This window comes from Neovison vison, chromosome 13 (assembly GCF_020171115.1).
Source record: "Neovison vison isolate M4711 chromosome 13, ASM_NN_V1, whole genome shotgun sequence".
Lineage (NCBI taxonomy): Eukaryota > Metazoa > Chordata > Mammalia > Carnivora > Mustelidae > Neogale > Neogale vison.
In genome coordinates this window covers 103,712,972-103,740,484 of record NC_058103.1, presented here as the reverse complement: position 1 = coordinate 103,740,484, position 27,513 = coordinate 103,712,972, and the positions used below count along the sequence as shown (strand labels likewise).

Below are 27,513 nucleotides of genomic sequence, written 5' to 3'. Positions count from 1 at the left end.
ACTCTTCATTGTTCTTAGCCTTTGGTTTTTATTGTATTTGATTACATTTTATCTTAATGCATGCTTCTAACTTTATTTTCTTTCTTTTTCTGCCTACACAGCAAGAACCGGAAATACAGGAGTAAATGTTTCCTATACTACTACTTGATTTCATCCTTAAAAATCAAAACAAACTGTGGTATTAATTGACTGTCTTTGATTTATTTAGATTGAGTGTTCATTTCAGTGAACTTTTCTTTACAACCCTCCCCTTTCTCTCAAATTTTTATCGTAGTGGCTTGACTACACACAAAGATTATTGCTGGTAATACTGCACAGTAATAAGGGATCAGTATAAAAGATTAAAGTGTGTAGGAAATTAACACTCCTCTTTTTTTAGTTGGTGAAAGACTTTCTTGTGTCCAGAAGCAGACAATTTTACTATCATTTTCAAAATTATATCTTTTCTTATGGTATTCATGTACTTTCAGGTAAAGTTGAAAAATAAGGACAATTCTTATGTCCAGTCTATTACGTCTTCTTTACAATTGCGAGTCGTGATGATGGAATTACATAATTATGTTTCACATTTCACACGATATTGACTCAAATTGTGGGGCTGTTAATGGGCATGTGTTTTAATAATTGAAATATATGTTGCTGTTGATCTGGCCTTAGACCTCAAATAAGAGTTGAGACATGAATTTTGAGATTTTCCTTAATCTCTTTTTTCTTTTTTTTACCTCTCAGTACTCTTGCTGGTCAAATGGCAATCATTTTATAATTACATTATATACATTTTCAACCATTAGCATTTTTGCTTTTCAGAACTTGAATCTCCTTGTTGGTGATACTTAATTCACAATTAGTGTTTTAATTGACATAAACAGAAGTTGAACATGTAATTAGGCAAATTATTTATGTGTCCCCTGAATTTATAAATATCTTTATTTTTTATAGATATCTTTATTTTTAAAAACCAGTCATTTTTGTTTTTAAGTTCTTAAAGAGGATTTGTTACTTAGTGAAAACAAAAATAATTCTAATCTATTATTTTGAAGTTAGTACCCTCATAGTTAGTTCTGAAAATAAGTTGTTTTGATTTCTGTCCTTATTATGAATGATAGAAATGTTTGATTTGGTTTAGCAGCATCTTATCTGGCAACTTTCATTCTTTTCCCCAAAATTGAAACCAAAGTGTACACTTACATTTAATGTGCCATCCAGTTGGAGAGAGTGAAACTGCTGACATATGACTGTTCAGTTCGATTATATACTGTTTAAACTGCAGTTACCAAAAAGAATAAATTGAATCCTTCTTATTTAAAACAAGGACTTTAAAGAACAAAGAATGACAGCAGCCAAAGATCAGCCGAAAACCATAGCTGACAAACTTTTCTTGTGCCTAGATAATAGAGGGTTGGCAAAAATGTCACCGCATGTACAGTTTCTCTGAGAACCAAGCACAATAACTAATTCAAGATGTTATCTAAAATCATCACTAATAATTAGGCTTCCTTCTTAGGTAAAAGTAATGATTTTTAATTTTCCTGGATTTATTATAATTTTAATAAGACTTCACTTTTGGGAAATTGTATAACTTGTTTAAATTTTTTTCTTATGGTTTATTTTTTGTTTGTTTAGCTCTTTATGTTATTAACCTTGTGATTTCCCTTTTTACAACTGCATGTTCCTAAGCACAAAATTCAAGTAACTTTTTATTATTTTAGCTAAATATATCTTGTCTGGTTTATTAGTTTTTGTTGTGATATCAGACAGCCTTTTAAACTTTAATATATTATTATAGTTATGGGAAAAAATAGAATGGTTGTACATTACTGAGAGGACTTGGTAATTTTTTTCCATGGGTGACAGGATCTGGATAGTTAAATTCAGGCTATTTCATTCCTTGCCTATCTTACTATAATCACTTATGTATGAAGTATTTGTTGATTATCTAAACTGTGCTGGATATACAAAAGAAATAAGACTTCAGTCCTTAAGGGACCAAGTGTAACAAAACCTGTAAATATTAAAGAGCACTACAGTGTAAAATTCTGTCCTCCCAGCTATTACTGTAACGTGGATACTTTCTAAATAATATATTTGGGAATCTGTTCATATACCCCCTATTCTTTTTCCTTTGAGTATTGCTCAGTGTTCTTTACTCAGCTTTGAAAGTTACTAAATCATATACTATGTTTTCATAGGATATACTTTACTGCTTATTCTTTATTCTCCTAAGATAATTACTGTTTATGCAGCATATATATGTACACATACACACATATATAGCCAGTTTTTGTTTAATATTCTTTTGGTTCACATAGTTATGACTTTATAATATTTAAAATGGTGTTCATTACTTTTTTATTTTAATTATATTTTTCCATTATCATAGAAATGCTTCATTCTTAATTCTTGCATTACCATCTCTTGAAGTAACTTTACAGTGTGTATTTGACCATTCCAAGTTGTTGGCATTAAAGACGCTTCTGTTATTTTACTGACAGTAATATTTTGTGATAAACATCATTATACAGATTGCTTTTTCATGTGTTATTTCCTTAGACTTTACTTGAAAATATTGAATGCTCTTGCTAAAATATTGTAAATTCTTCAAGTTGCATTTTGGGAAGGGAGAGTGAATATTTTATCAGCTAATCTCGTTTCCTGCTACCATCAGTGACTGAATATCTTAGTCTGATCTCAGAGTGTAGTGGATTTTAATCGTGCTGAAAACAGTTTCTGTAGTGTAGTATGATGATAAATTATGCTTTAAAAGCTTTCAGTGGTTCAAAGCACAACAGCCTGAGAACTAATGAAAATGCCTACAAGATGGAGAGTGGGTAGTATTTCTTTTACATTGCATCTCAGATCTAAATATTTTAACATTTAAATTTCAAAGCTGAAAATAAATGTACTGAATTATTCTATTCATTTCCCATTTTCTCTTCATTAAACAACTTAAGGTATAAATGTTAAAAGGTTTTAGCTAATTCTCACAGACAAGATGTAAAACAAGTGACTTAATTCCCACTTTTCTCTAAGACTCATTCTAAGGATGAGATCCCACTTCTTTGGGGATTCATCTTCTGTGTTCCTTGCCTTTCATAATTGTCAAGGAATGACTGAACTGAAGATTTTTGAAAAAATGTGTATGTGAGCATTGAAATAACAACAAATGTGCTTTCTCTGCTTGTGATTATTATTGATTATGTTATCCTTTTAATAATATTGATGTTGTATTCTTGGTTATAAATGTTTCAGTCTTATTTATTGGGTATGTTTATGTTCTGTAGTTTCATATACATTATATCATCTATCTTTAATCATGCATTATAGATAATGTCAACAATAGTTCATTAGCATTGATTATAAAAAATAACTCATTCATTTTTTAATGTGTGCTAATTCAAATCACAATAGTTTGGAGGTAGTTGAAATGAAAATAAATGTATTTTAATGTGCTACTATTTATACTTGAATTACTTATGCCTGTTTATTGTCTTTAGCAATAAATTATTCCAGCTATTTGAAATCTTAGAAATTCTTCATGTTTGTGTTAATATTGACATTATGTTTTCTTTTCTATCAAGAATATAACTTGTTACATACATGTACTTTTCATGCATGTTAAACCTATAAGACCAAATACTCAAAAACACTAAATATCAGTTATCTTGGAATTTTATTATGTGTATATCTATCTCTGTGTAAATCAGTGGTTCTTAACCTCTGAGAAGATTCACAGACCGCTTAAAAAAATCTGTTGAAAAATATGAACCATTCTCTGAAAAAAGTTGCAGAACCACATTGTTATTTTAGGTGGTTCGTAGACCTCTCAGAGTCCTTCCATGGACCAGAGATTAAGAAGCCCTGTAATGTTAATGTCACCCTATATTAGTGTATGTTCGTATTCCATTAATGAAAATCTGTGATTATTTCTGCTAGATATTTTTAAACCTGAGTTATCATAGGATGAGGTGTATTTTGTCAGAAGATCACTTAGTAAGCATTTAATACAGATTTATCTTTTAAGGCACAGTGGAAGTTAATTTATGAACATGCTGTGAATATTTTTCTAGCTTCATATGCCAGTATTGTGCTTTTGTTTCTAATAATTTTTTCCCTAACTAGCACTGTTACTATAATTAACTAATATATAGTGTTGGAAATAGTATTTGGATGCTTGTACTATGCAAATCTTGAGTCTTGTTTTCTTTTCAGAATCGTATCAAAAAGTTAGAAGGGGAGACTTATCGATACCACTGTGCTATTTCTGGAAGCAAGAAGACAATTCTTATGGTTACAAATAGGTATTAACTTCAAGTGACATTTTTTCAAATGCAAACTACATAGATGATAAGAATTTTGAAAACTTAAATGGCAGAGGATTTAGAGAACTATACTTAAATTGTAAAATGTTCATTGTCTTAAAATCACAAAAATACAAACTAGGTGGGTCCTTTGGGGCTATCCATTCCAACACTCTCATTTTGGAGATGTTGAAACTGAGACTCCGTATGGTTTAGGGGGTTATCCCAGTTCCATAGCTACTGAGTGGAGTCTAGAATGGACCTCGTAGGTGTAGTAATCATACTGTTGCATGTGAACTGTAAATCCAGCTATGGAGACTGAATTCATGAATCACTTTTTCTTACTAGGTTTTATTTTAGATGATTATCATACCTTTTTTAAGGGTGATATTATTTCTGTGTGTTTTTTCTAATTTTTTTCTAAGTGTCTTGGGAGTGGTAGATAATTTTTCCAAATAAAAGAACTTAAACTACTAGGTTAATTTCCCTGAGATTTTTTCCTATATCACTTATTTCAAAATGACTATTATATGTTAATGGTTTTCAAAACCTAAGTTATGTATTTCATAGGATTAAGAGTACTTACGGTAGGCAAAAATCTGTATTGGATTCCTTACTACTGTATCAAAATATATTTGGATGGGAAAAAGAAAAAGGAAAACTAAAATGACAGGATTCTGACTTAAACCCATAAGCTTTTTTTTTTTCTTTTTTTTTTAAGATTTTATTTATTTGACAGAGAGAGATCACAAGCAGGCAGAGAGGCAGGAAGCAGGCTCCCTGCTGAGCAGAGAGCCTGATGCGGGGCTCAATCCCAGGACCCTAAGATCATGACCCAAGCTGAAGGCAGAGGCTTAATCCACTGAGCCACTCAGGCACCCCAAACCCTGTTTCAAGGAGTTAACTACTCATATGATTTGCCCATTAAGTAAAAATATTCACAAGACAATCTAAAAAGTGCTTTTTACTGATTGGACAAGTAATCATTTATTTTTTGTGCCCATAATTTTATATTTTATCTATTAGATTAGGCCAAAAACAGAGTTTATTTGTATCATATGTTGTACTCAGCTGCAAATGACAGTGTATTAATTCATTTTAAAGTTGTATAGCTTTTATGTAATTTAACACCATGTAATGGAAATCAGTCAGGGGTTTTGGGGGGTTGTTTCTGGTAACACTTAATACTTTATTTTTTTTAAGATTTTATTTATTTATTTGACAAACAGAGATCACAAGTAGGCAGAGAGGCAGGCAGAGGATGCGGGTGTGGGGGGGAAGCAGGCTCCCTGCTGAGCAGAGAGCCTGATGCAGGGCTTGATCCCAGGACCCTGAGATCATGACCTGAGCTGAAGGCAGAGGCTTAATTCACTGAGCCACCCAGGCACCCCTATACTTAATACTTTAGAACTTGTTTGATTTAGGTATTTTGTGGGACTATTGTTGTACACATTATATATCTGGTTTTTCTTCAGGTAGAACAAAAAATCTTAGTAATTTTAAATCTAGTCACTTACAGAGCTTTTTGGAAGGCAGTTAGTAAAATATTTCTGACCAGTACAATGACTTAGTCTCCCTGTAGCTTTAGAAGACTCTAATAGGAAATTCTTTAATTGAGGTAATTATCATTATGCTGATCTGTTTTACCTTTAATGATTACATAAAAATAGCATTTCTTCTAAAATTGGTGTTTAAAACAATAACTCATTCATTGCCAGACTTACACTTATTCATTGTAGATAATACAGGTCAGGGGTCAACAAAATTTCTTTAAAGGGCAGGACTGTAAATATTTAGGCTTCAGTGGCCATACGGTGTTTCCCAACTATTCAGCTCTGCCCTTGTGGTGGGAAAACAGTCATGGACAATATATAAATGAATGGGAGATGGCTGTGTTCCAGTAGGATCTTATTTACTAACACGGGCCATATGCCGGATTTAGCTCATAGGCTGTAGTTTGCCCACCCCTGATAAAGGCAATAATTTATTTTTTTATTTTTAACAATTTTATTTATTTATTTGACATACAGAGATCACAAGTAGGCAGAGAGGCAGGCAGAGAGAGAGGAGGAAGCAGGCTCCCCGCTGAGCAGAGAGCCTGATGTGGGGCTCCATCCCAGGACCCTGGGATCATGACCTGAGCCAAAGGCAGAGGCTTTAACCCACTGAACCACCCAGGCGCCCCAAAGGCAATCATTTAAAGGATGAAAATAAAGTAACTATATATTGTGGTTTGTCTAGGACAGAGCTAGTTTGCATTTTTTGGTCCCAGTGAAATTATTAGTAGCTATCCCTCTCGTTCTTAAAACTGTCCTCATTTGATTCATGAATTATAATAACCTCTAAAAATAGCTTTTACCAGCAATCCCACCAGCCGGCTGTATATCTATTTTATAAAAACTATGTATTTCTGCAGCCCGCTGCAGTATATGTATTTTGTGAAAACTGTGTGTACAAAAAAATATATTATGTATATTTAACCAGCCTAGGTTTTTCACCAAACAGTGTATTATGATCATCTTCCCAGGCTATTAGATATTCTTAGACAATATGGTTTTTAATGACTGTAATATTGTTTTTATGGATATACTCTAACTTATTCAAATGCTACCTTCCTATTTGATACTCAGTGTTTTCTTCCCAATACTGTATTATTATAAACACATCTATGCAGCTGTCTTTTTTTCTATAATTATTTCCTTAGGGTGAGTTCTTATCAGTGGAATTGCTGATTTAAAAACTGAAGATTTTTGAGAACCTTTTATATATTGCCAACTTGTTTTATCAGTACAGTTGCATTGATTTTTTTTCCATACCACTAACTGTATAAGAGAATGCCCTTTATCCTGTGAATTTTGCTAAGACTAGTGCTATCATTTAAACCTTCTTGTTTTTGCTAAAATAATGGTCAGAAAATAGTTTTGTCTTAATTAGCATTTATTTAATTGCTAATGAGTATGAACATTTTAATACATTCATCATCAATGTATATTTTCTATTCCATGAATTGCTTTTTCATATCCTTTGTTCATTTTTTATTATTGTTGGTCTTTTTCTTACTGAATTTAAGTAACGTTTTATAAATTAATATTAGCTCTTTTTACCCAATGTATTATTACTAATATGATTACTTTTTGAGTTTTCCAATATATAGGACTTTGAATTTTTCCATATTGAAATTCATCCAAAATTTGGTCTGAATTTTTTTCCTTAACAGTTTTTAGAAAGAAAAAATGAGTTCTCAGGACCCAAATTTATTAGGCTATATCCCCACTAGTTGATCCTAACTCCTGCTTAGTATTTTATTTTAGTAATCTTCATTAGGAAATTGTTCTCTGAATAGACATTTTTTTTAACCATCTGTGTTAGTTTCTATGGGCTACTATAACAAAAATTCTATAGACAGGCAGCTTAAACAATGTTTATTTCACACAGTTCTGGAGGCTGAGAAGTCCAAGGTCAGGGTGACAGCAGATTCTGTGTCTGGTGAAGGCTCCCTTCCCAGTTCATAGATGACCGTCTTCATAGATGACCGTCTTCTTGCTGTGTCCTCACATGGCAAAGTGGTGAGGGAGTTTTCTCAGGCCTCTTTTATAAGGGTACTGTTCCCATTCATGAGGGCTCCATCCTCATGATCTAATCACCTCAAAGGCTCCATCTCTACTACCATCACATTGGGGTTGGGATTTGGTGTATGATTTGGGGGAGGATATAAACATTCCAACCATTGCACTGTCAATGTCTGACAGAAGTAGGACACAGATAAAAGTGGTATCTTCTGTCCCCTCCTTACCTAAAGGAAGACCTGTACATTATGAGTGACATCACAGTATGCTCGGTGCTAAGATAAAGTGATATACAGAGACTCTGAAGACAGAGGAAAATCTCTTGGTTCAGTAAGGTGGGAAACAAGGTGCCAGGGGGATGGCGTTAGGGAGGAGGTCCTTGAGCTTACAGAATGTGGAGTTTTCATACATGTAAATAGCAAACAGAGGGATAAAACAGTATAGCACTTCGAACAGTAAGATCATTTGAAATAGCTGGACAGTAGAGTGTTGATGAGGGAAGCACTGGGAGGTGAAGTAAGTCACAAGTGTCTGCTCATGACATCTGAAGGGTATAGATTTTATCATTAATGTGATGGAAGATCACTAATTTCTTTAAAAGTATGAACGTTTTATTGCTCATGATTACAGCCTTCCACATATACACACACAGCTCACATGCTCTGGTAAGCGTGAAACAGGAGGAAGAGAATGAAGGAAATTTAGGGTGGTAGGAGAACAGTATTATTTTTGGCATGGTCAAGAGAAGAGAATTTAAAGATGGTGGTAATGGTGAATTTTCATTTGACAGAGTGATTTGTAATAGTTATCTGTTACTCTCAGCTCTTGGGATTCTCTTCTGGAACAGGAGGCAGAAGGAATGGAATCCTCTTCTAGAGACTATTTGGAATATGGCATGGGGTTAAAGGATGTCACAAGGATGAGAGGGCACTATTGGCAGTTGTAGGCTGGGGCTAGAGATGCTGAACTTCCTACAGTACACAGCAGTCCAAGTCAGCCCTAAATTCCCATAGTTCCTCTGCTGAGAACTAAAGGCGCAAGGGTTTATTTCCATCCCCACCCTCCATCAGTCACCAAGTTCAATCAACTCTACCTTCTAAGCATCTAGAATCTAGCTTGCTCTCCCCCTTGTTACAGATGCTGCCTTAACTGAGGTTCTCACTGTTTCCTTGTTGGACTATCATAGTAGCTTTCTACCTGGATTGTCTATCCCACTTCTTGTTTGGCCACTAGGGCCATGATGCGAAAATAGGAAACTTGATTGTGAAATTTCCCATTGCTTATAGATTAAAGTCAAAATTTACTAAAATTGCAACAACAGCAGCAACAAACCACACAAAAAAACTTCAAGATCTAACGCTAGGCTAATTTTCTTACTTCTTTGTAGATCTAGTGTTCCAGCTACAGACCTCTACATTCATGAAACAAACCTTCCCTTTCTTACATTCCTTGATACGTCTTTGATCTGCTCCCTTTGTCTGGACTATCTTTGCCCTTTCCCACCTAGAGAACTCCTTTCTTTCAAGAGTCCGCTCTTATACACATACTTTACCCACATAATCAGTCCCTCCTTCTGGTGCTCCAGAAGAATTTTCCTGCATACTGTGCATCTGTACTCCTCTCACTGTGCTGTCGGTTATATTTATGTTTTTATTTCCCTTCTAACCTAGGAGTGCCTCTCAAGCAGAAATCTTACCTTCTTTGTTTCTCCAGCACCCTGGATATTTGTAGAATTAACACATCCTCTACTTTCCTAGTTATGCTTTCTGTAATAGAAATTTCAGAATCAGGTATGGTTATATCAAGTAATTAATCTGAATCACACACTGGGAAATCAATGCAGATGTCCTTTAAGGATTCTGTGATTTTTTTTTTCTTTCATCATCTTCTCCTTCCCCTCCTCCTCTCCTTTTTTTGCTATTGAGTAAAATGGGATATATCACTGTGTGATATAGTACATTACTGTTAAAGTGTTCAAACCTGATATTTATTAGTCGGCCTAAAGTGAATCTTTGCTGACATTTGAGGTTTGTGACATTTCCTGCACATTCTTTCTTGACTGGAAGGCAAAAATGACTGACAGTAAAGAGCAATTAATAATTTTCCAAGTAAAACATTTTCAGGGGCTTCTGCCTTTATTGCTTCCTAGATGAGAATACAGCCTGTTCCTTATGTGTTTCAAAGAGGATTTCAGTTTTTCGGTCAGTGAAAAAAAATGACACTTTTCTGAATTTTGCAATATTGGCAGAAGGGGAATTTTTGAAAGTGTGCTGTGTTAGTTGGTAGATGCCATATTTGCTTTCTGACAGTTAACTAGACTTTTTTTTTTTAATGTGAAGCGTACTTTTTTTTTTTTTTTTAGTGCCAGGTTATATTGTTTACTGAGTACTGCATATGACATCCAGCACAGTGAAATATTAGAATAATTAACTCCTTATGACTACCTGCATGTTTTTGTTTCCTTTTGCAAAATAGGCGAGTGTTGTGTATAAATGAAGTTGAAATCCTAGGCCATATGTCCATAGACTGGCAGTGTCCATTTGAAGATTTTGCATTTCCTCCCAGTGTCCATGGAAACATGCTAAAAATTTCATTCAAGGTAAGAAAACATGAATCACATGTTTAGAGCTAAGACTTTGTTAAATGAATGGAAACCAGTGCTTTATGGCTTTCTTTTACAGTTAACTACACAGTGTTTGAAGGATCATCATTATGATGATGATTATATTACTATTATTAGAATATGGTGAAATGTAATGAAAGATGTATAATCAATTTATTTCTGTACTGTATTTTTTTATAGTCCTTGATTGTGTCAAGTGTCCAGTGAAAAAATTAGGATGTTGCTGCTTCCTTTTAGGTAGAATAAAGCATTAGTAAATACAGTTTTGTTTGTTTTTTTTTTAACTTCACATGAGTAACTATTTTGCTGTAATCTTAGATGCCTTTTTAGGCTTTTAGGAGATTATAAATATTATATCTAAAACAGTCATGTTTTATCACATTTGGTACTTAGAGGATACTAGTACAGTATAAATATATGATAATACTCTCATGTCTTTCCTTCCCATCATTTTCTAAAGAAGAACCTTTAATTGCATGCAAGTAATTACCAGGAATGGTAGCCCTACCCTTTGCTTAGTTCTCAGGCTCACTTTACTTTGAAATGGATTATTTTTTTCATATATGATATATTATAAATTTGTTTTCACCCCTTTAAAAAAACTACAAATTGTCATTCTGAGTATGGCCATTCTTGGAGTATGTATTTTCTCCTAAACAGTAATGATATTATCTCTGTTTACCAAAACTATCTAAAAAGCATTTATCATAAAATTTAATAGTTAAAGAGCAGGTACTATTATCCTTTATATTTTCTTGTCATAGAAGTTTACAAAGAAGAGAAACTGTGAAATAATACCATTTTGCATTTCAGCCATACCTCATTGTAAAATGTCAAAATTGAAAGACCCCCTTGATATATGAAACATAGTTTTCAAACCAGAGAAGACTCTGTCACTCTGCATATATATTCAGTTGTCACTTTTCTTTCACATCAGTGGTGAGAATTGACTCAATGTGTTTTACATTATATAAGAATTTTATCTATCAGCCAAGAAAATGAAGGAAGGGTTTTTTGATTTGTCAGATGTGGTGAGTTATCAAGTGGTGTTTCTGTAGGCTATTTATCATAGCCTGTAGAAAGCCATTATTTTATCTAGATAGATGTGTACTCATCCGATTTCATAAATTCTAACAGCTCCCACATGGAGCCACTATCCTTGTACCAAAATGATTTAGTTCTTATCATACCTGAGTGTGAATATTTAGTTAGTCTGTTGGTTATAAAATAGGATTGACATTTGAACATCCAATTAAAGGATATGATTTTTTTTTTCTTCCCCAGAATAATTTCTTTCCTCTCATTTCTTTTGAAACAGGAGCAAGGTCTCTTCCACAAAAAAGACAGTGCCAGTCATGGTTTTCGGAACATTTACTTGCGAGACACCACCACAGCAGAGGTAAACAATTTACTTTAAAGAATTCCTCCTTTTGTTTTTTGAGCTGCAAGATTTTTTTAAAAAAATCTGTTATAACACTAACCATTACTTCTCCCAAAAACTTTTCCAGTTTTAACTCTGGATGGATATGTGAGCTTAAAATAATATATTGTAGGCTTACAGGTAGAAGGGTCTTATTTTGCATGACACATATAGACTGTGTATTCTTGTTCTTCTCTGTCAGGGCTGTGTGGAAATCTCCAACTCTTGCTTTTATGCCCTTCTCCTCCGTATGAGCCTGTACTTGACTTTACCATTCATAGTAAATATTTTATTTTACAGAAAGTATGTAATGCCATTGATGATGCATGGTCAATGAGACACCAGCAAAAACTGATGAAGCAATCATCACTGAAACTTCTCAGGCCCCAAATACCATTTTAATCACAGATCCTAGGGGGCTGCTACTGGGAGAAATACCAACCATCGGTCTTATCTATAAATCACTCTTCTTTTCTTGCTAACAATTTTTCAAGCAATCCTTTGGTTTTAGAACTTTTTTTCTAGGATCACTGATATTGGATTTTCCATTTTTCCCCTTAGTGGGTCAGGCCCTCAAAGAAATATTACTTGAAACTCAGAGTGGTATTTGCATTAATGTTAAGGTTGTGAAGCAAAGGGCAAGGGGCCTGTTTTCAATTAAAGTTTTTACTGAAGAACAAGAACAGAGCTTAGAATGAGTAGTGTTCTTTAGGAGGTTTTGGACAAACCTTTGGACAGGTGTTGGATATTTTATTTAAAGGTAATTCATTCAATAATTGAACTGAGATCATATTTTTGGTAAATCAGATAATTGACTGAAGAAAAACCACTAAAGGAAGAGATGACATGTCTTCTATTTTCTTTTCATGAAAACATTATTTTTTGGTAATAAAAACATGTTTAACTTTGCTGCTTATTTTTCTTCCTTGCATTAGAATATAAAAACATACAGAAAATCAAATCTGAAAATGTCTGTGGTCTGTGCTCTGTAATGTAGCCTTTGGAAAACTTCTGAAATTATTTACATGCTCTTTTGAGATGAACTTAAGTGGCATAACTATAACTTGCTGATATATGGAAATATTGCACTTTATGTTTTTTAAGATTCAGAAATATGAAAAGCTCAATATTTTTATATTTCTAGAAATTTTTTTTATAAGTTGAAAGATTTCTAAGCGAATCATGTGCTAAGATGTCATCCTATTGCATACCTAGAAATGTATTTTAAATACTTATCAGGAAGAATGAAAAATCTCTAGTTATGTTATATATAAATAAAATTAGGCATATATAACAACACTGTCCTTTGAGAGTCCTTTGAGAGAGCAAACTTATGAGAATCAGTTCAATACAGTATTATCTTTGTCCTTTCCACATCTCACTTATGCTAATCAGAGATCACTGCCTATAAAGGCTTTTTAAAAAATGTTTAGAAGTATTTGATTTCCTTGAATGAATCTTTACGTTCACTCCTGGATTTTAACATGACATTTATCTCAAATCACTGACTTAATGATGAAATGAAGATGTGGAAATACCTGGTTTGCTCTGATTTTGTTGATATGTGCTCAGGTTTCTTATATCTTTATTGATGTTTTTTAAGACCAGCCTTAAAGCTTTTTAAATTTTTCCCAATTGGTAATTAATGTAGACTCTGAAAGAAGGATATAATAATTGATAATCTAAATATTTTATCTCTGATATAGTTATGGTGGGCTTTGCCTTTACAACATCATCTATTTTTTTTTAAAGGAATGTGTCATATATGAAGCTTCCAGCCTTAAACAGAAGTTCTGTATCAGTAGTTAATCACAACTTAATACAGGGAGCATGATAAACAGAATTTCATAACAAATGTGCTGGTTTTTTGTGTCTTTAAAGCTGACTTAATCATGAATTTGAGATATCAGATTATATATTTCATAGGAATCAAAGCTATTGACAATGTCCTAAATATTTAAGAAACCATATTGTACTGATGGCATGTACAAAACATTGAACACAAAATTTTATAGAAGTATATAAATTCATCATCTCAGTTCACTTAAAAATAAACTTACAAATGTTTGTAACATTTAATTTGATTTACTCCCCTGGGACAAATAATTCATTGATAAAGTATAATGTCTTTTGTGTTTTTTAAAAATGCTTTGAGAATCAATTACTTGCATATGAACTACTGAGAGAAATAAAATATTTGGTGCGTTGTTTACAAGTGTGAAAACTTTGTGGGTTTGTATTAAATATTCAAATAACACTTACCTTTCCTTTCTATGTCTTTCCCTTTTCCTCTCCCAATCCTGTAATAGTGGGAAGTTAAATTGATGGTTATGGAGCGCTTAAAAATTGCTAGAAAGGCTTTCGTGGAGCCCCTTTACCACATTGGAGATCTCTGGCAGGTCATCAGTGCAAGGGGACATCTTTGACAAGGACCCTGCTCCCAGGCTTTGAAATCCTTGGCTGCTTTGCACTGGGGTTATGCCTTCCATGGTTTCTCTCCATCACTGATGGTGTATCGCAAGGATATGAGGACAGGCCCATTCCTGGAGACAGGAAGTCTTCTGATAGCCGACTGGCTTGAAGATCCTTCAGTGGCCTTGTAGAACCTTTCTTAGGCTGCATGATAGTGGGGGAGGCTTCCACCACATCTGTTTCTCTCCCCTCTGCTCCCCCCAGTCCCTTTACTAGGAGATCAGACTACGAATCTGAAGGCTCTTACAGTACCAGATTGACAATAGGAAGAACAGGTGTGTGCTGTGGACTGTAGAAAAGCAGGGGCATTAAAATAAGAGAGAACAAAATATTGGAAGATGCATTGACTAAAGTTTCATACAAAAAATCTGATCTAGGATGGATTTACTTACATGTGTTTCATGATTTTGGATTATGTTTGAGGGAGGACACTATCTTTTTGGGTTTTTGTTTTTTGGGTTTTTTGTTTTTTGTTTGTTTGGTTTGGGGTTTTTTTGTGCTTTAAGTTCTCTAAGTGTATTGATCTGGTGTTACCGCTATCTGTATTCTAAGTGTTCCACATGGATTTCTAAGGTACACAGCCAGGACTAAAGATTAATGTTCTGGTCTTAGAATAATTAAAGAATAATTCTACGAATGTCTGTGCCAGTTAAAATGTAGGGCTGCAGTTACTACCAGAGCTACAACAACCATCTTTTTACTTTGAGGCACAAGTCCTTTTGGTTGAGAATTACTGCCAGATTGTCCACGAATACTGATGGATGTGTGTTCACGGCGTGTACGTGTTGGTTCTGAAAGGAAAGGGAAACTCGCCGGAACAGTAGGGGAGCACATTTCTCTTGGTAATTGTGCCTATAGTTGAAGAATTTAGGCTTATTCTTGAATTTATGTTTGAAAGTATCTTGAGTTATAAGGCTATATCATTCAAATATCCAACATAGTGGGTCTCTTTGATCTGAAAAAACCTTTAGAAGGGCCTTTTATAGCAGACCCACCATCCCTTACCAAAATTCAAAAAGCTCTGAAAACTAAAAAGTTTTCATAAAATTCAAGTAAACACTTTTGACAGAAAAATCTGAACTGACATTTGGCTAATTTTGGCATTTATTATATTTGGTATAAATGAGTTGGGCTGTAGCAAAATTAATATATTCAGTTACAGGGTACTGCTCCAGACTTCTTTGGAGGGGTAGAAGCTCTGTGGTGTATGAAGCGTATTGCCTTTCTAAAATTTAAAAAACTCTGTATTCCAAACCACATCTAGTCAAAGAGTTTCAAATAAGAGATTGTAGATTTGTTTACCCTCAAAATGGTCAGTTTCTTTTTTTTTTAAGATTTTATTTATTATTTATTTGACAGGCAGAGATGACAAGTAGGCAGAGAGAGAGGAGGAAGCAGGCTCCCTTTCAGCAAAGAGCCCCATGTGGGGCTTGATCCCAGGACCCTGGGATCATGACCTGAGCTGAAGACAGAGGCTCTAACCCACTGAGCCACCCAGGTGCCCCCAAATGGTCAGTTTCTTAAAGCTGCTTCCCAATTTTTAGAAAAGAACCTAAACTACAGGAGGAGCAACTGAATTTTCTTCTACTTCAGGCCATGCCAGAGTTCCATTTTACAGTTATACAGGAAAATTGTTCTGGTAAAATATTCAGAGTAATTGATGTTGACATACAGGAGACTGAAATGTTACCATAGGATGATGTGTCATAAAGATTTATGAAAACTCTGGAGAAAAGTACAAATTAGAACCAAGTCATGATTTCTATCCCCCTTGTATATTAATTAAGTAAATATCTGGTGGATGAAAAATTTTTAGAATTGACTTCTAGTGGGAAAATACTTCGAATGGTAATGAAATAAGCTAACAGGATCCTCTGCATTGATAGTATTCACTAGGATAATAATGAACTCTTCACAAAGAGAATTCAGCTCTTCAGTATTTTTTTTTTTTTTTAACTTGGAAGAAGAATCAAATGGCTTCCCCAGAGATTGACTCTGCTGCTTAAAGTTTCCCAGCGGTAGTTTAAATTCCATTATAAACATTTTCATTGGGGCGCCTGAGTGACTCAGTGGGTTAAGCCGCTGCCTTCAGCTCAGGTCATGATCTCAGGGTCCTGGGATCAAGTCCTGCATCGGGCTCTCTGCTCAGCAGGGAGCCTGCTTCCCTCTCTCTCTCTCTGCCTGCCTCTCAGTCTACTTGTGATTTCTCTCTGTCAAATAAATAAATAAAATCTTTAAAAAAATTTTTTTTCATTAAAAATAGACTTTAGATCTTGGTCTTTGGGTTTGTTTTTGTAGAAAATATTTACCTTGGGTACCTGGATGGCTCAGTCCAGTTAAGTGTCTACCTTCAGTTCTTATTGGGCTCCCTGCTCATGAGGGAGTCTGGTTCTTCCTCTCCTTCTGCCCCTCTTCTGCCACCGCCCCCCATTTGTGTGCTATCTCTCTCTCCCCCTTTCTTTTTCTAATAAATAAATAAAATCTCTTTAAAAAAGCATTTACCAGGGCACCTGGGTGGCTCAGTTGGTTGAGCAACTGCCTTTGGCTCAGGTCAAGATCTTGGGGTCCTGGGATTGAGCCCCACATCGGGCTCTCTGCTCAGTGGGGAGCCTGCCTCCCTCTGTCTCTCTGCCTGCCTCTCTGCCTACTTGTGCTCTCTCCCTCTCTGTCAAATAAACAAATAAAATCTTTAAAAAAATAAATAGAAAAGCATTTACCTTGTAATTCCATTTTCCCCCTCAAACCACTTTCCTCCTTTGTCATCATTTAAGTTTGTACATCTTCTTTCCTTTTTTATACATCATTTTGTTTTTTTTTTTACTTGTACATCTCCATTATTAAATTCTCTTCATTAAGTAGATTTTATACTGGCATTTGATGGACCATAACCCAGGGGCCAAAAAATCTGTTTTTGTAAATAAAGTTTTATTGGACCATCACAACACCCATTCATTTGTCCTGGTTATGGCAGTTCCCACTCTACAGTGGCAGAGTTGGCTCATTGTGACAGAAGCTATATGGTGGACAAAACCTAAAATAGTTACTATCTGAACCTTTACAGAACAAGTCCATTAATCTTGATATTACACTATATGATGAATCTTACAGATGAAACAGAAATAAGACACTAGATGATTTACCCAAGATCTTATGGTGAGATGGGAGCTAAGGTTAGGATCGAACACCTACAAACCTCCCTTTTTTATCTCCACCTCTTCCTAGAAACAAGGATACTCGTGTCAATTTTGAATGGACATGGGCTAATGTTAGCTTCTTGGATTTCTTTTAGAACCTCACACCTTTATCCCAAAATTATTTATGTATTTTTCCTCATCTGTGTATTAGGTCTAACAGTGACACAAGCATTTCCCGTAGTAATATTCGAAATCTAAACTGGCCCTTTGTCTAAATTTCTTTTTTTCTAGAGAATTCTTATGTGTGGTGTAATATTATTGTGACAATTTACTAGCAAAGATTGCTTTAGAGGTGTAAAAATTAGGAAATAAAACCCGGTTATAGGACGTAAAATTTTCCTCTTTTCTAACATGCAGCCAGAACAAAGAATCAAATGCAGGATGTTTGGCTATATTCAAACCGTTAGAGAGTTTTGTTGATATCAGAAGCAGAGAAAAATGCCCAAGATACATACTTTACCACAACTAGATAGGGGCTTACCAAGGAAGAAATGATATTTTTAAGCACAGTACATGTATGTTGGAGTAATAATGTAACAAATGAGCAGGTGTTTGAAGATTGCAATTTGAATAGAAGCTAGCTTCACCAGAGGATTCTGCTGCAAATCAGTTCAGCAAGCACATATTGATGGTTTAAATTAAGAAGCCACACTTGAATAGGGCCCACTTCCCTTCCCTATGGAGTGCTGTTAAAGATTCTTAACCTACTGTGACACTTCTGATCAAATCTTCCCTATTTCACTCAATTCAGGTTGATTCACACTTTCACAAATAGTTTAAGAAAAAGGGTGTGTGTGGTATGAATAGAGGATTGACAGAATTCTTGGTTTTTTGTTTTTTTTTTTTTAAATAAAGATTTCCTAGACTCTGCAGTCATTTGAATGTCAGTGACTGTGTTACGTCAGTAGTAGATTTTTTTTTTTCTTTAAGCTAGGATAAAAGAGTCAGGCTTCTGAGAGATGCTGAAATAGTTGTAAGGTCTTGTGACATTTTAATACAAGTGGAATTACTGACCACAAATACATTGCAAGAAACAGTTGCTTGCCCATGTTAAAGATTCCCATGGTTAAAGTTTAGAGATCTAGAAAATGCTTCTTTTGAGTTGACCCTAAATGAATAGAGTGGAAATCTTGCATGACTATTATTACAATCCAGATGGTGAATGGATACTATTGAAAACACTGTTTTGTAAGGGCTATAAAGACTGATTACCCATGACTTACCCTAGCAAATAAGAATATATTGCCCATTCTACCTGAAATTAATGACTCATTCAATGTTGAATTATAATTCAGCTCTTTTAGAAGTACCAATAGTGCCTATTTTTATGTCAAATTGATTAAGTTTAATATCACTCATTTTTGGGGAGAAAAATTCACTCAGAGGCCTTTGTTTTAGTTGTACTTAAATTCATAGAATTGTAATAGTCTCTGGTTGGAAGGGCCTTATATTCAGCATGAATCTGTTTTTCTGTGGCTTCCGCCTATTGGTCAGTCCCAAATACTTGGGGCCATCAGAGTAAGAATGGCTCTTTTTCTATATATAGAGGCCTGCATATATATGGGAGCACTGCATAATGGAATTAAGGGTTAATCTCATGTCCTACCATTCAATTAGTAGAGCATGTAAGTTTTCAAGTTCTCATCTTTTCTATCTACCATCCCTGATTAGGCATAACTTCAAGTCATCAACAAACGGTTTACCCATGTCCCTCTCAGATACGGTACACTGAGCTGAACCATGTTGCAGGAACCAACTAAAGCAGAGTGGAACTTGGACAATTCCATATTTTCTGTCCTTTCCCGATAGTAGTAAATATCCCATCCTATTAACTACTTGAATAAAATTACCCCATTGTTGTAATACTTGTCCCCATTATTCTACTTGATTCAACTTAAAACTTTTACTTATACTAGAAAATTGTTGTCATCCCTTTGATCACTCTTACTAAAAGCAAGAGTTAATTTGTATGGTATTATAAATTTAAAAATCAAAAGACCTCCCAAAATCCTTTTGTCTCCCTCAGCCTCAGTTTTTTCATTTGAAAACAAGATCTTTAGACCAGACCTACCTTTCTGTGACAGTTACAGATTTTAATTATTGATAAACCAGTAAGTTTATAATTGTTATTTTGAAGTGTAAGTTGTGTTATTTGAAGTTTTTATTCTCCCTTTCTCACAAAATTTCCATAGACATTAAATATATATTTTAAATGATCAGGTTTATGTGTCCTTTTTTTTTTTTTAACCACAAAGACTTTAATAGAAAAAGAAGAAGTTTTGAGATACCGTTGCTAGTCCTTGCATGTGAGCATAGTCTGGTTGTGGAGAGCGCAGGTAAGTGGGTGCCAAAAGAGAAACTTTAGGTGACCTGTGAAGAAGAATGGCTACATCTGGAGCCAGGCTACTGCTGTGAAGGTAGAATTGTGCTTTTCTTTCTCAGAGGCACACCCTCAGCAGGGCCCTTTAGTTGTCTGAGGATCCAGACTGTATTTGGTGGAGTCAAAGCTCTCATATCCTGCCACACCAAGCCAACCTAGGCTCTCCAGTAAGATATCACTACAGTGGACTGAATGTTTTTGTCTCCCCCAAATTCATATTTCAACATTGTAATCCCCACAGTGATGGATAGTATTGGGAGTAGGGCCTTTAGGAAGTGATTAAGTTATGAGGATGGGGCTCTCGTGAAGGAGATTAATGCCTTTGTAAAAGAGACCCTGAAATGCCTGGCTGGCTCAGTTAGAAAAGGATGTGACCCTTGATCTCAGGGTTGTGAATTCCAGCCCCACATTGGCTGTAGAGATTACTTAAGTACTATTTTTTTTTCAAGAATTTATTAAAAAAAAAAAGATCCTGAGAAAGCCCTCACCATTTAAGGACAGAGAAGGTGTCATTTTGTCAAGAAGAAATGGGTTCTCACTAGACACCAAATCTAGCATCATGATTTTGGACTTCCCAGACTCCGAACTGTAAAAAATGTTTGTTGCTTATAAGCCACCCAGTTTATGGAATTTTTGTTATAGCAGCCCAAAATAGACAATCTTTCATTCAGAAGATTCTCCTGCTGACTAACCCTATCACCTGAAAATTTTTTTGAGAACTTGCTTTGGATAGACGATTATAAATGTTCACCATGTGGGTTAATCTGCCAAATCAGAAAGAAGGTAGGTCACTGCTAGGATTAGACTGCCAAAATATTCAATAAAAAATGTTAAATAGATATACTTAAAATGTATTTAAAATGAGATACTATATAAACAGAAGAAGAATTTGAGTAAGAGCTAAGTGGCTATTCTAGAAATGGAAAATACCATTGAAATGAAAAGTCAATGAACATCTACAATAGTAAATTAAACATAGCCGAAGTAAGATTAGTGAACTGGAAAACAGTATTGACTTAGTACATACCCTGGAACACAGCAGAAATCAAGAGATGGAAAATATAAATAAGCGACATAGAAAATACAAAGAGAAATCCAACATTCTTCTAATCTAAGTCCTAGAAGGAGAGAAATAAATTGTTGCTATATTCCAGAATTTATGAAAGATATGCTATTATAGATACAGGAAACAAAGTGAGCCCAGAATAGGATTAAAAAAAAAAATACAAACCTAATGTACATTGGATTGAAACTATAGCAGTGCAAACACAAAGAGAAAAATAGAAAAAAACAGATTTCTGACAAAGGATCAACAATTAGACTAACAACAGAATTCTCAACATAATAGCACCTAGGAGAAAATGGAATATTTACACGGTTTTGAGAGAAAACCAACTGTCTGCCTAGTTGTGTTTTATCAGCCAAACTGTCACCAAAGAGTATGGGTTAAACAACCATTTTCGGGGGGGGGGGGGAGGTATTTCCCACGTTCAGATCTTTTTTTAAAAAATTACTAAAGGATGACCTTCAGGTGAAAGGAAGTTGAGCTCAGAAGGAAGGAATAAAATATAAAGTAATAGAAACAAAGAAATAGATAAACTTTAAAATACTGCTTTAAATAGCAAAAAGAGGTGCGTAAGAAGTTTATCAGAACTTTGCAAGACGTGGATAAAATTATAAAACCTACTGAAATAAAGCTTAATTTTTCTTAGATGGGAAGTTACACAATGCTCATGAATGGTAAGACACATTAAAGGGTAATTGTGTTCAAACTCATGTCTAAATCCTACGCAATGCTAGTCAACATTCCATGAAGTTTTTTTTTTTTTTTTTGTGGCGCTTGAAAGGCTATTCCAATGGAAATAGCCTTGAAGTGGAATTGAAAGGCCAAGAAGTGTCAGTTTAAGGAACAAGATAAGTGGAAATTGTGGGGGTTTTTCTTACATTTCAAAGCTTATGAAATAACCTGTAGTTTTAATGAAAATGATATAATATTTTTGGAGAGATAGATAGGTGTACATAACAAAATAGACTAATAACAGAACCATGTATATATGGTAATATATAAAAGAATAATAAGGATAGTTAATAAAACATTCTACTATATAAGTTTCAGACACTATTTTAAGTGCTTTTTTTTAAAGATTTATTTATATATTTTAGAGAGAGAGAGTAGGGGGAGGGGAGGAAGAGAGAATCTCAAGCAGACTCCATGCCGAGCATGGAGCCTGACTTGGGGTGAGATCATGACCTGAGCTAAAATTAAAAGTTGGACATTCAGGGACGCCTGGGTGGCTCAGTTGGTTGAGCAGCTGCCTTCGGCTCAGGTCATGATCCCAGCGTCCTGGGATCGAGTCCCACATCGGGCTCCTTGCTCGGCGGGGAGCCTGCTTCTCCCTCTGCCTCTGCCTGCCATTCTGCCTGCCTGTGCTCGCTCTCTCCCCCTCTCTCTCTCTCTGATAAATAAATAAAATCTTTAAAAAAAAAAAAAAAGTTGGACATTCAACCAACTGAGCCACCCAGGTGCTCAGTGCTTTACATATTGAAACTCCTATATCCTCAGAGGTGCATTAAATTTCAGTCAAGACCAGCAGCATTGCTAATAATAGTCACAAATGGATGGGTAAACAAATCATGGTATACATGTACAACAGAATATTGTTCAGCCATGAAAAGGAATGAAGTATTGAAACATGCTACGAAATGAATGTTCCTCAATAGCACTGGGATAGGTCGAAGAAGCCTGACATGAAGGTCCCATTTTGTATGATTCCTTTTATATTAAGTATTCAGAATAAGCAAAGCCACAAAGACAGGAAGCAAAATAGTGGGTTCTAGGGGCTGGAGAAAGAGGAAATGGAGAGTGATTACTTGAGGAATATGGGATGTTCTTCTAGGGATCATGAGAAAGTTGTCTAGCTAGAGAGCGACTGTGGCCACACATTCTGAGTGCACTAGAAGCCACTGATTGTGTACTTTAAAATGGTTCATTTTAAAAAAATTCCATTTATCAAAATAAAATATTCAATAAGGATGCTTGGGAAATTAATTTATTCATATGGAGAAATATAAAGATTTCTTCTTCATATGATACACTAAAATAAATACCAGGTATAAAGAGGCTCTATATGCAAGTAATACTTTAAAACTTATGGAAGAAAATATGAGAGAATGTCTTTATGGTCTTGAGAAGCTAGAATTTCATGTAGGAGAAAGGACCATTAGAAAGTGAAGTGACAAGCCATGAACCAGGAGGGAATATTTGCAGCCTGGATAACTGACCAAGGGTTATTAATTAAGAATATATGACAAACTCCCTCATCTCAGTAAGAAGAAAGACAACCCAATAGAAAAATGGGCCAAGGCAATGAACAGACAATTCACTGAAAAGGAAATCTGAAAAGTAATCAGGAACATGCAAATTGAAACAATGACATGCCCTTTTGCATCTGTCAGATTGACAAAAAATCCAAGTTTTAGCACAGCTGATGTTTCACGGGATGCGGAAATGTGGGCCCAGTAAAACATTGCTGATGGGATATAAAATCGCTTTAGAGAGCAATTTCGCATTACCCACACAGCTGAACACAGGCGTACAAAACAGTTCCACTCTCAACATCCAACCTAGAGAAACTCTCAAACAAGCAAAGAGGAAATAAGTAAATATACAAGGATGTTTACTGCAACACTTCAAATAAAAACAAAAATATGGAAACAACTGTCTATCAGTAGTGGGTTAAAAAAGAACATAAAAAGATTACTAAAATGGCAGTTGTAAGAAATGAACTGTGTGCACGTGCACACACACATGCGTATATAAGCTAAAAAAATGTGGAGTGAAAAGAACAAGTTACAAGACATTTCAGGCACATGAAAGTCACACGTGCCAACTCCAGGACACTGATGACTTCTAGGAAGGGTGGGTGACAAAAGGAGAGGGATGGCTTTTGGTAGGTTTACAGTGACTTGTTTGTGAACAGTGAAAGAGGGATTGCGAGCAAAAATGGCAAAATGTTGACATCTGTTAAATCCAGGTGATAAGTGCATGAGTGTTTATAAGTATTTTTCACACTGTAGATATACAAAACATTTCATATTTGAAAGAAAGAAAAAGATCACAGCCTCATACTCATGCTACTATCCGAACTGAAGAAGTATGTTAGCACAGCTTGGTGAGCTGGGCGCCCCTCCCCCCTCCCCCACGCACACACCTGGAAGAACTGTACCAGAAGGCACAAGGCTATCTTTCAGTCCAGAGCTACACAGCATTCTCTATGGACACTTCCTGTACAAGGAGTAGGGCTCCTGGTGAGAGGAAGAAGGCAGATGTTGAAGTAATTCTGGGTCTTGGCAAAAGGCAAGGAGGGAAGACTGGAGAGAGGGGGCCGAATCAAATACGGAAGGAACCCTGCTCTGAAGATGTCTGGGTAAACAAAGCCGAGCTCGACCATGCATCTGCCTTCTCCCCACAGTCCCTCCAGATGACAGCAGTGACACGGACACGGAACTCCAAGGGCGAGGACAGCTCATGAGAGGTGGCCACAAATCTGACTGTATTTGACTGAGCAACCTGGATGGAGCTGACACAAGGTTTGGTAGGGAGAGGGTGGGGTGGGGATCAAGCTGAAGAACTCTGGGGAGACTTAAAAGTAAAGGAGGCCATGTTTTGGGGTGGAAATGTAAAGAAGAGGATTCACTGAAAGTCCTAAGTGAGTAGTTAGATCCCCATATCTCCCCAACCTCCCACAGCCAGCTAACATCCCTTTTCTGAACTTTGAAGGATGCAGGTGGGAGGAAGGAGGCATGTGCAGGGGTGTGATGGGTGGGGTGGGTAGTACCCTGGGGAAATTGCCAGAGCTTCTGCATTCTGAGGTAACAGACCCAGTGGGGGGAAGTTTGGGGTGCTACACTGAAAATGGGGAGCAGTTAAAGAAAAATTAATATTTTGATGAAGCAGACTGCCACCTTCTCCCACCCCCACCTCAGTCTCCCCTTCTCCCCTCACGCTCCCAAAACACTGCGCATGCAGGCTCAGAATCCCAGATGGGAAAATGTATCTGTTTTCCCTCTAGAGAGCTAATTTGCCTAAGAGATTTTTGACACTTTGGGATTTTGACATTAGAGATTTCTGACATTTGATGGTCTCCCAACAAAGTAACTGGGTTTGATTCTGACACATGATAGCGGCTGCAACAAGGCGAAGCATGGCCTCTCAGAGAGAGAACGAAGCCGGGAGACAAGGCCCTTGTTTTAGAGAGTCATGAACCCCGTGTTAGGGAGGGAAGGCGCCTGCGCAGTGAAAGGAAGTCAGACTCCGCACTACTCTATATGATGTAGGTGTCTTTTCCTTGAAGATAGAAATTCTGTAAGGTATAGTAAAAAGGTACAAAGCCAGACTCTGTGGAAAGGAATTTCTAAGGAAAGTCAATTTTATTATTTTTGGGTACAAATGATTTTGTCAGTTAAACTAGGCTATCAGAGTATGGTCTGGCCAGGGCTCTGGGGGGACCCACTTTAATGAATTAGATAAAGTTGATTCATATCTCATATACTAAATTATTGTCAATTGCTGCTTCTAAGGTAATTGAGAATGCTTGAGAGTAATTTAAGTGACACTTTACACTATTAATTAGCTCTACCTAACTTTTTTATTTCATTGACAGAGCAGAGGCCTGGCTTGAATTACTTCAGCAATCCAAGCTAATGAGGTTTTCTGGGTAGGGAAATGTTTCTGGATCTAGTAGGGCCTGACAGGAATCTGATTTGGGTTTAGGAAGCTCTTGACCTTGGATGGCACTAGTTTTGTGTTTCTTTATGGCAGCCCAGCCCTACACGTACCTTGTTTAGCACACACTAAATGCTTCCATCAGAAACCTCCTTCTTATAAAGCACAACACACATCCTTGCAACAAACATGTTTTAGGGCTGATTAGATTAATTAATGTGAAAACCAGAGCTCTGGGCAGTTAGTGGCTTCTAGAAACATTTGCTTTTGATTCAACATCTTTGTCAAAACAGAGAGGGACAAGGTGGCCTCATTTGCTCTCTAAGGAAGCTTGCTGTAACTTCTTCTCTCCTGTCAGAAACATATGGAGTGCTTCATAAAGACATACTGTATCTTCTTCCAGAATGGCTCTTGTCTTCACGGGGCAGATCATCTAAGCAGGACATCCTATATAGCACAGGCCGGGGTTGGAGTGCGTGGTTAAGGAGTGGCTCAGACTAACGTGGGAGTCTGCATTTGATTCTACCTCATGGTTTTTCCTTCTTTTCCCTCAAATTCCTTTTTTTTTTTTTTTTTTTTTTAAAGTCTGCCCCTTCCCTAGTTCCCAGCTGCAGAGGAGAAGAGACTCTGACCTTACCTCTGTGGGCATCAGGCAGAGCTCCTTGTGCATCTTGTCATGTGTTCCTGGACTGCCTGACTCCAAGACAGTGACAGCTGGAGTGCCCATGGTAGGCAGACAAAAGATGTTCTTACTCGTCTTGACGATGCTGCTTTTCTGTCATGTGGGCAACTCCTGGGCCCCAGCTGCCCAGAATAAGAGAGGAGCTCCAGTCTGTAGTGGCAAGGCCCTCACTTCTCACCCGTCTCCTTGATGGGAATGGAACACCTTGGTTCTGAAAGTCCTTCTGGCACTTTAGTGGGCTAAGTCGTTTCAACCATGAGTAAAAGGGCCTGGTTGCGATGAGGTTGACGTTCTTTTAAATAATGGCAGGTACGTTTGTCCTTGGCAAAACTTAGAAACCTTCCTCGGAATCCAACCTGCAAGCTAGTCATTAGTATAGTCAGTTAAAGAAAAACTTTAATGAGCACCTAGCATGTGCCAAGCACTGCAGTAGCTGGGGACACAGACATAACCGGTCTCTGCTTATCTTGGACCATTTGGCCTAGGGAGGCACTGAGGTAAGGAAGAAACAACTGGGTCTAACACAACTTTATTATTTTCATTGCTCTCAAAATTTGAGAACAAAGTTTCCTTATGTTAATCCTCTTGCAATAAAGTAAACTTATATATTAATATGTGCATAATTATTACTAATCTAAGCACACTTGAATTGTACACTTCAGAATTAAATTATGAAGCACAGTCTTATTAATGCAAAAAGAAAATGGATGGGCATGCTGACGGATTTAGTTACCTTTTATAAACGCTGAATTGGCTTCTTGAATTAAAATAATCATATGTGTCTCTTGAAAAGATATTTACACTGACAGGTTATAAATGCTAACTAAATTCCTTTCAGACCAAGAAGCCAGGTCCCTTAGAGTTGGAGGCATTTAATAAGGAAAGGTGAAGTTTAAGATTAATTAATCTTCTTAAGTTTTTTTTTTTTTTTTTTTTTTTTTACAATCTTTATAGTGTTTTAGTTAAGTACTCCAGAGAAGAACCAAAGTCGTCTTCTGGCAGGGAGCATCTTTTTATGTTTCCAAATCTGTTATTCAGAAGCAGTGCTTTTGGTAAATTTGGATGTTGTGTCTTCCTGGGAGTACTTAACACCGTCTTGTGCACAGTTTGATTTTGATTTTCAAGGTTCTGAGTGTATTCATGTCGTTTGGAT

At 36.0% G+C, this 27,513-nt stretch overlaps 1 protein-coding gene across 3 annotated transcripts in view; it reads left to right on the top strand.

Moving 5' to 3' along the window:
- The window catches only part of VPS13C (vacuolar protein sorting 13 homolog C), a 203,572-nt gene extending 177,018 nt beyond the window's left edge, over positions 1-26,554 (top strand). For 2 of the 3 annotated variants that reach the window (XM_044229943.1, XM_044229942.1), the window contains 4 exons: positions 4,210-4,298; positions 10,340-10,463; positions 11,806-11,886; positions 12,208-14,119. In XM_044229943.1, coding sequence (XP_044085878.1) covers positions 4,210-4,298; positions 10,340-10,463; positions 11,806-11,886; positions 12,208-12,309 — 396 coding nt within the window. In that variant the 3' untranslated portion in view covers positions 12,310-14,119. Of the gene's footprint in view, positions 1-4,209; positions 4,299-10,339; positions 10,464-11,805; positions 11,887-12,207; positions 14,120-24,425; positions 24,544-26,263 lie in introns of those variants that run through there. The other variant, XR_006381579.1, reaches the window with a different exon arrangement.
- Positions 26,555-27,513: the final 959 nt, after the last annotated feature.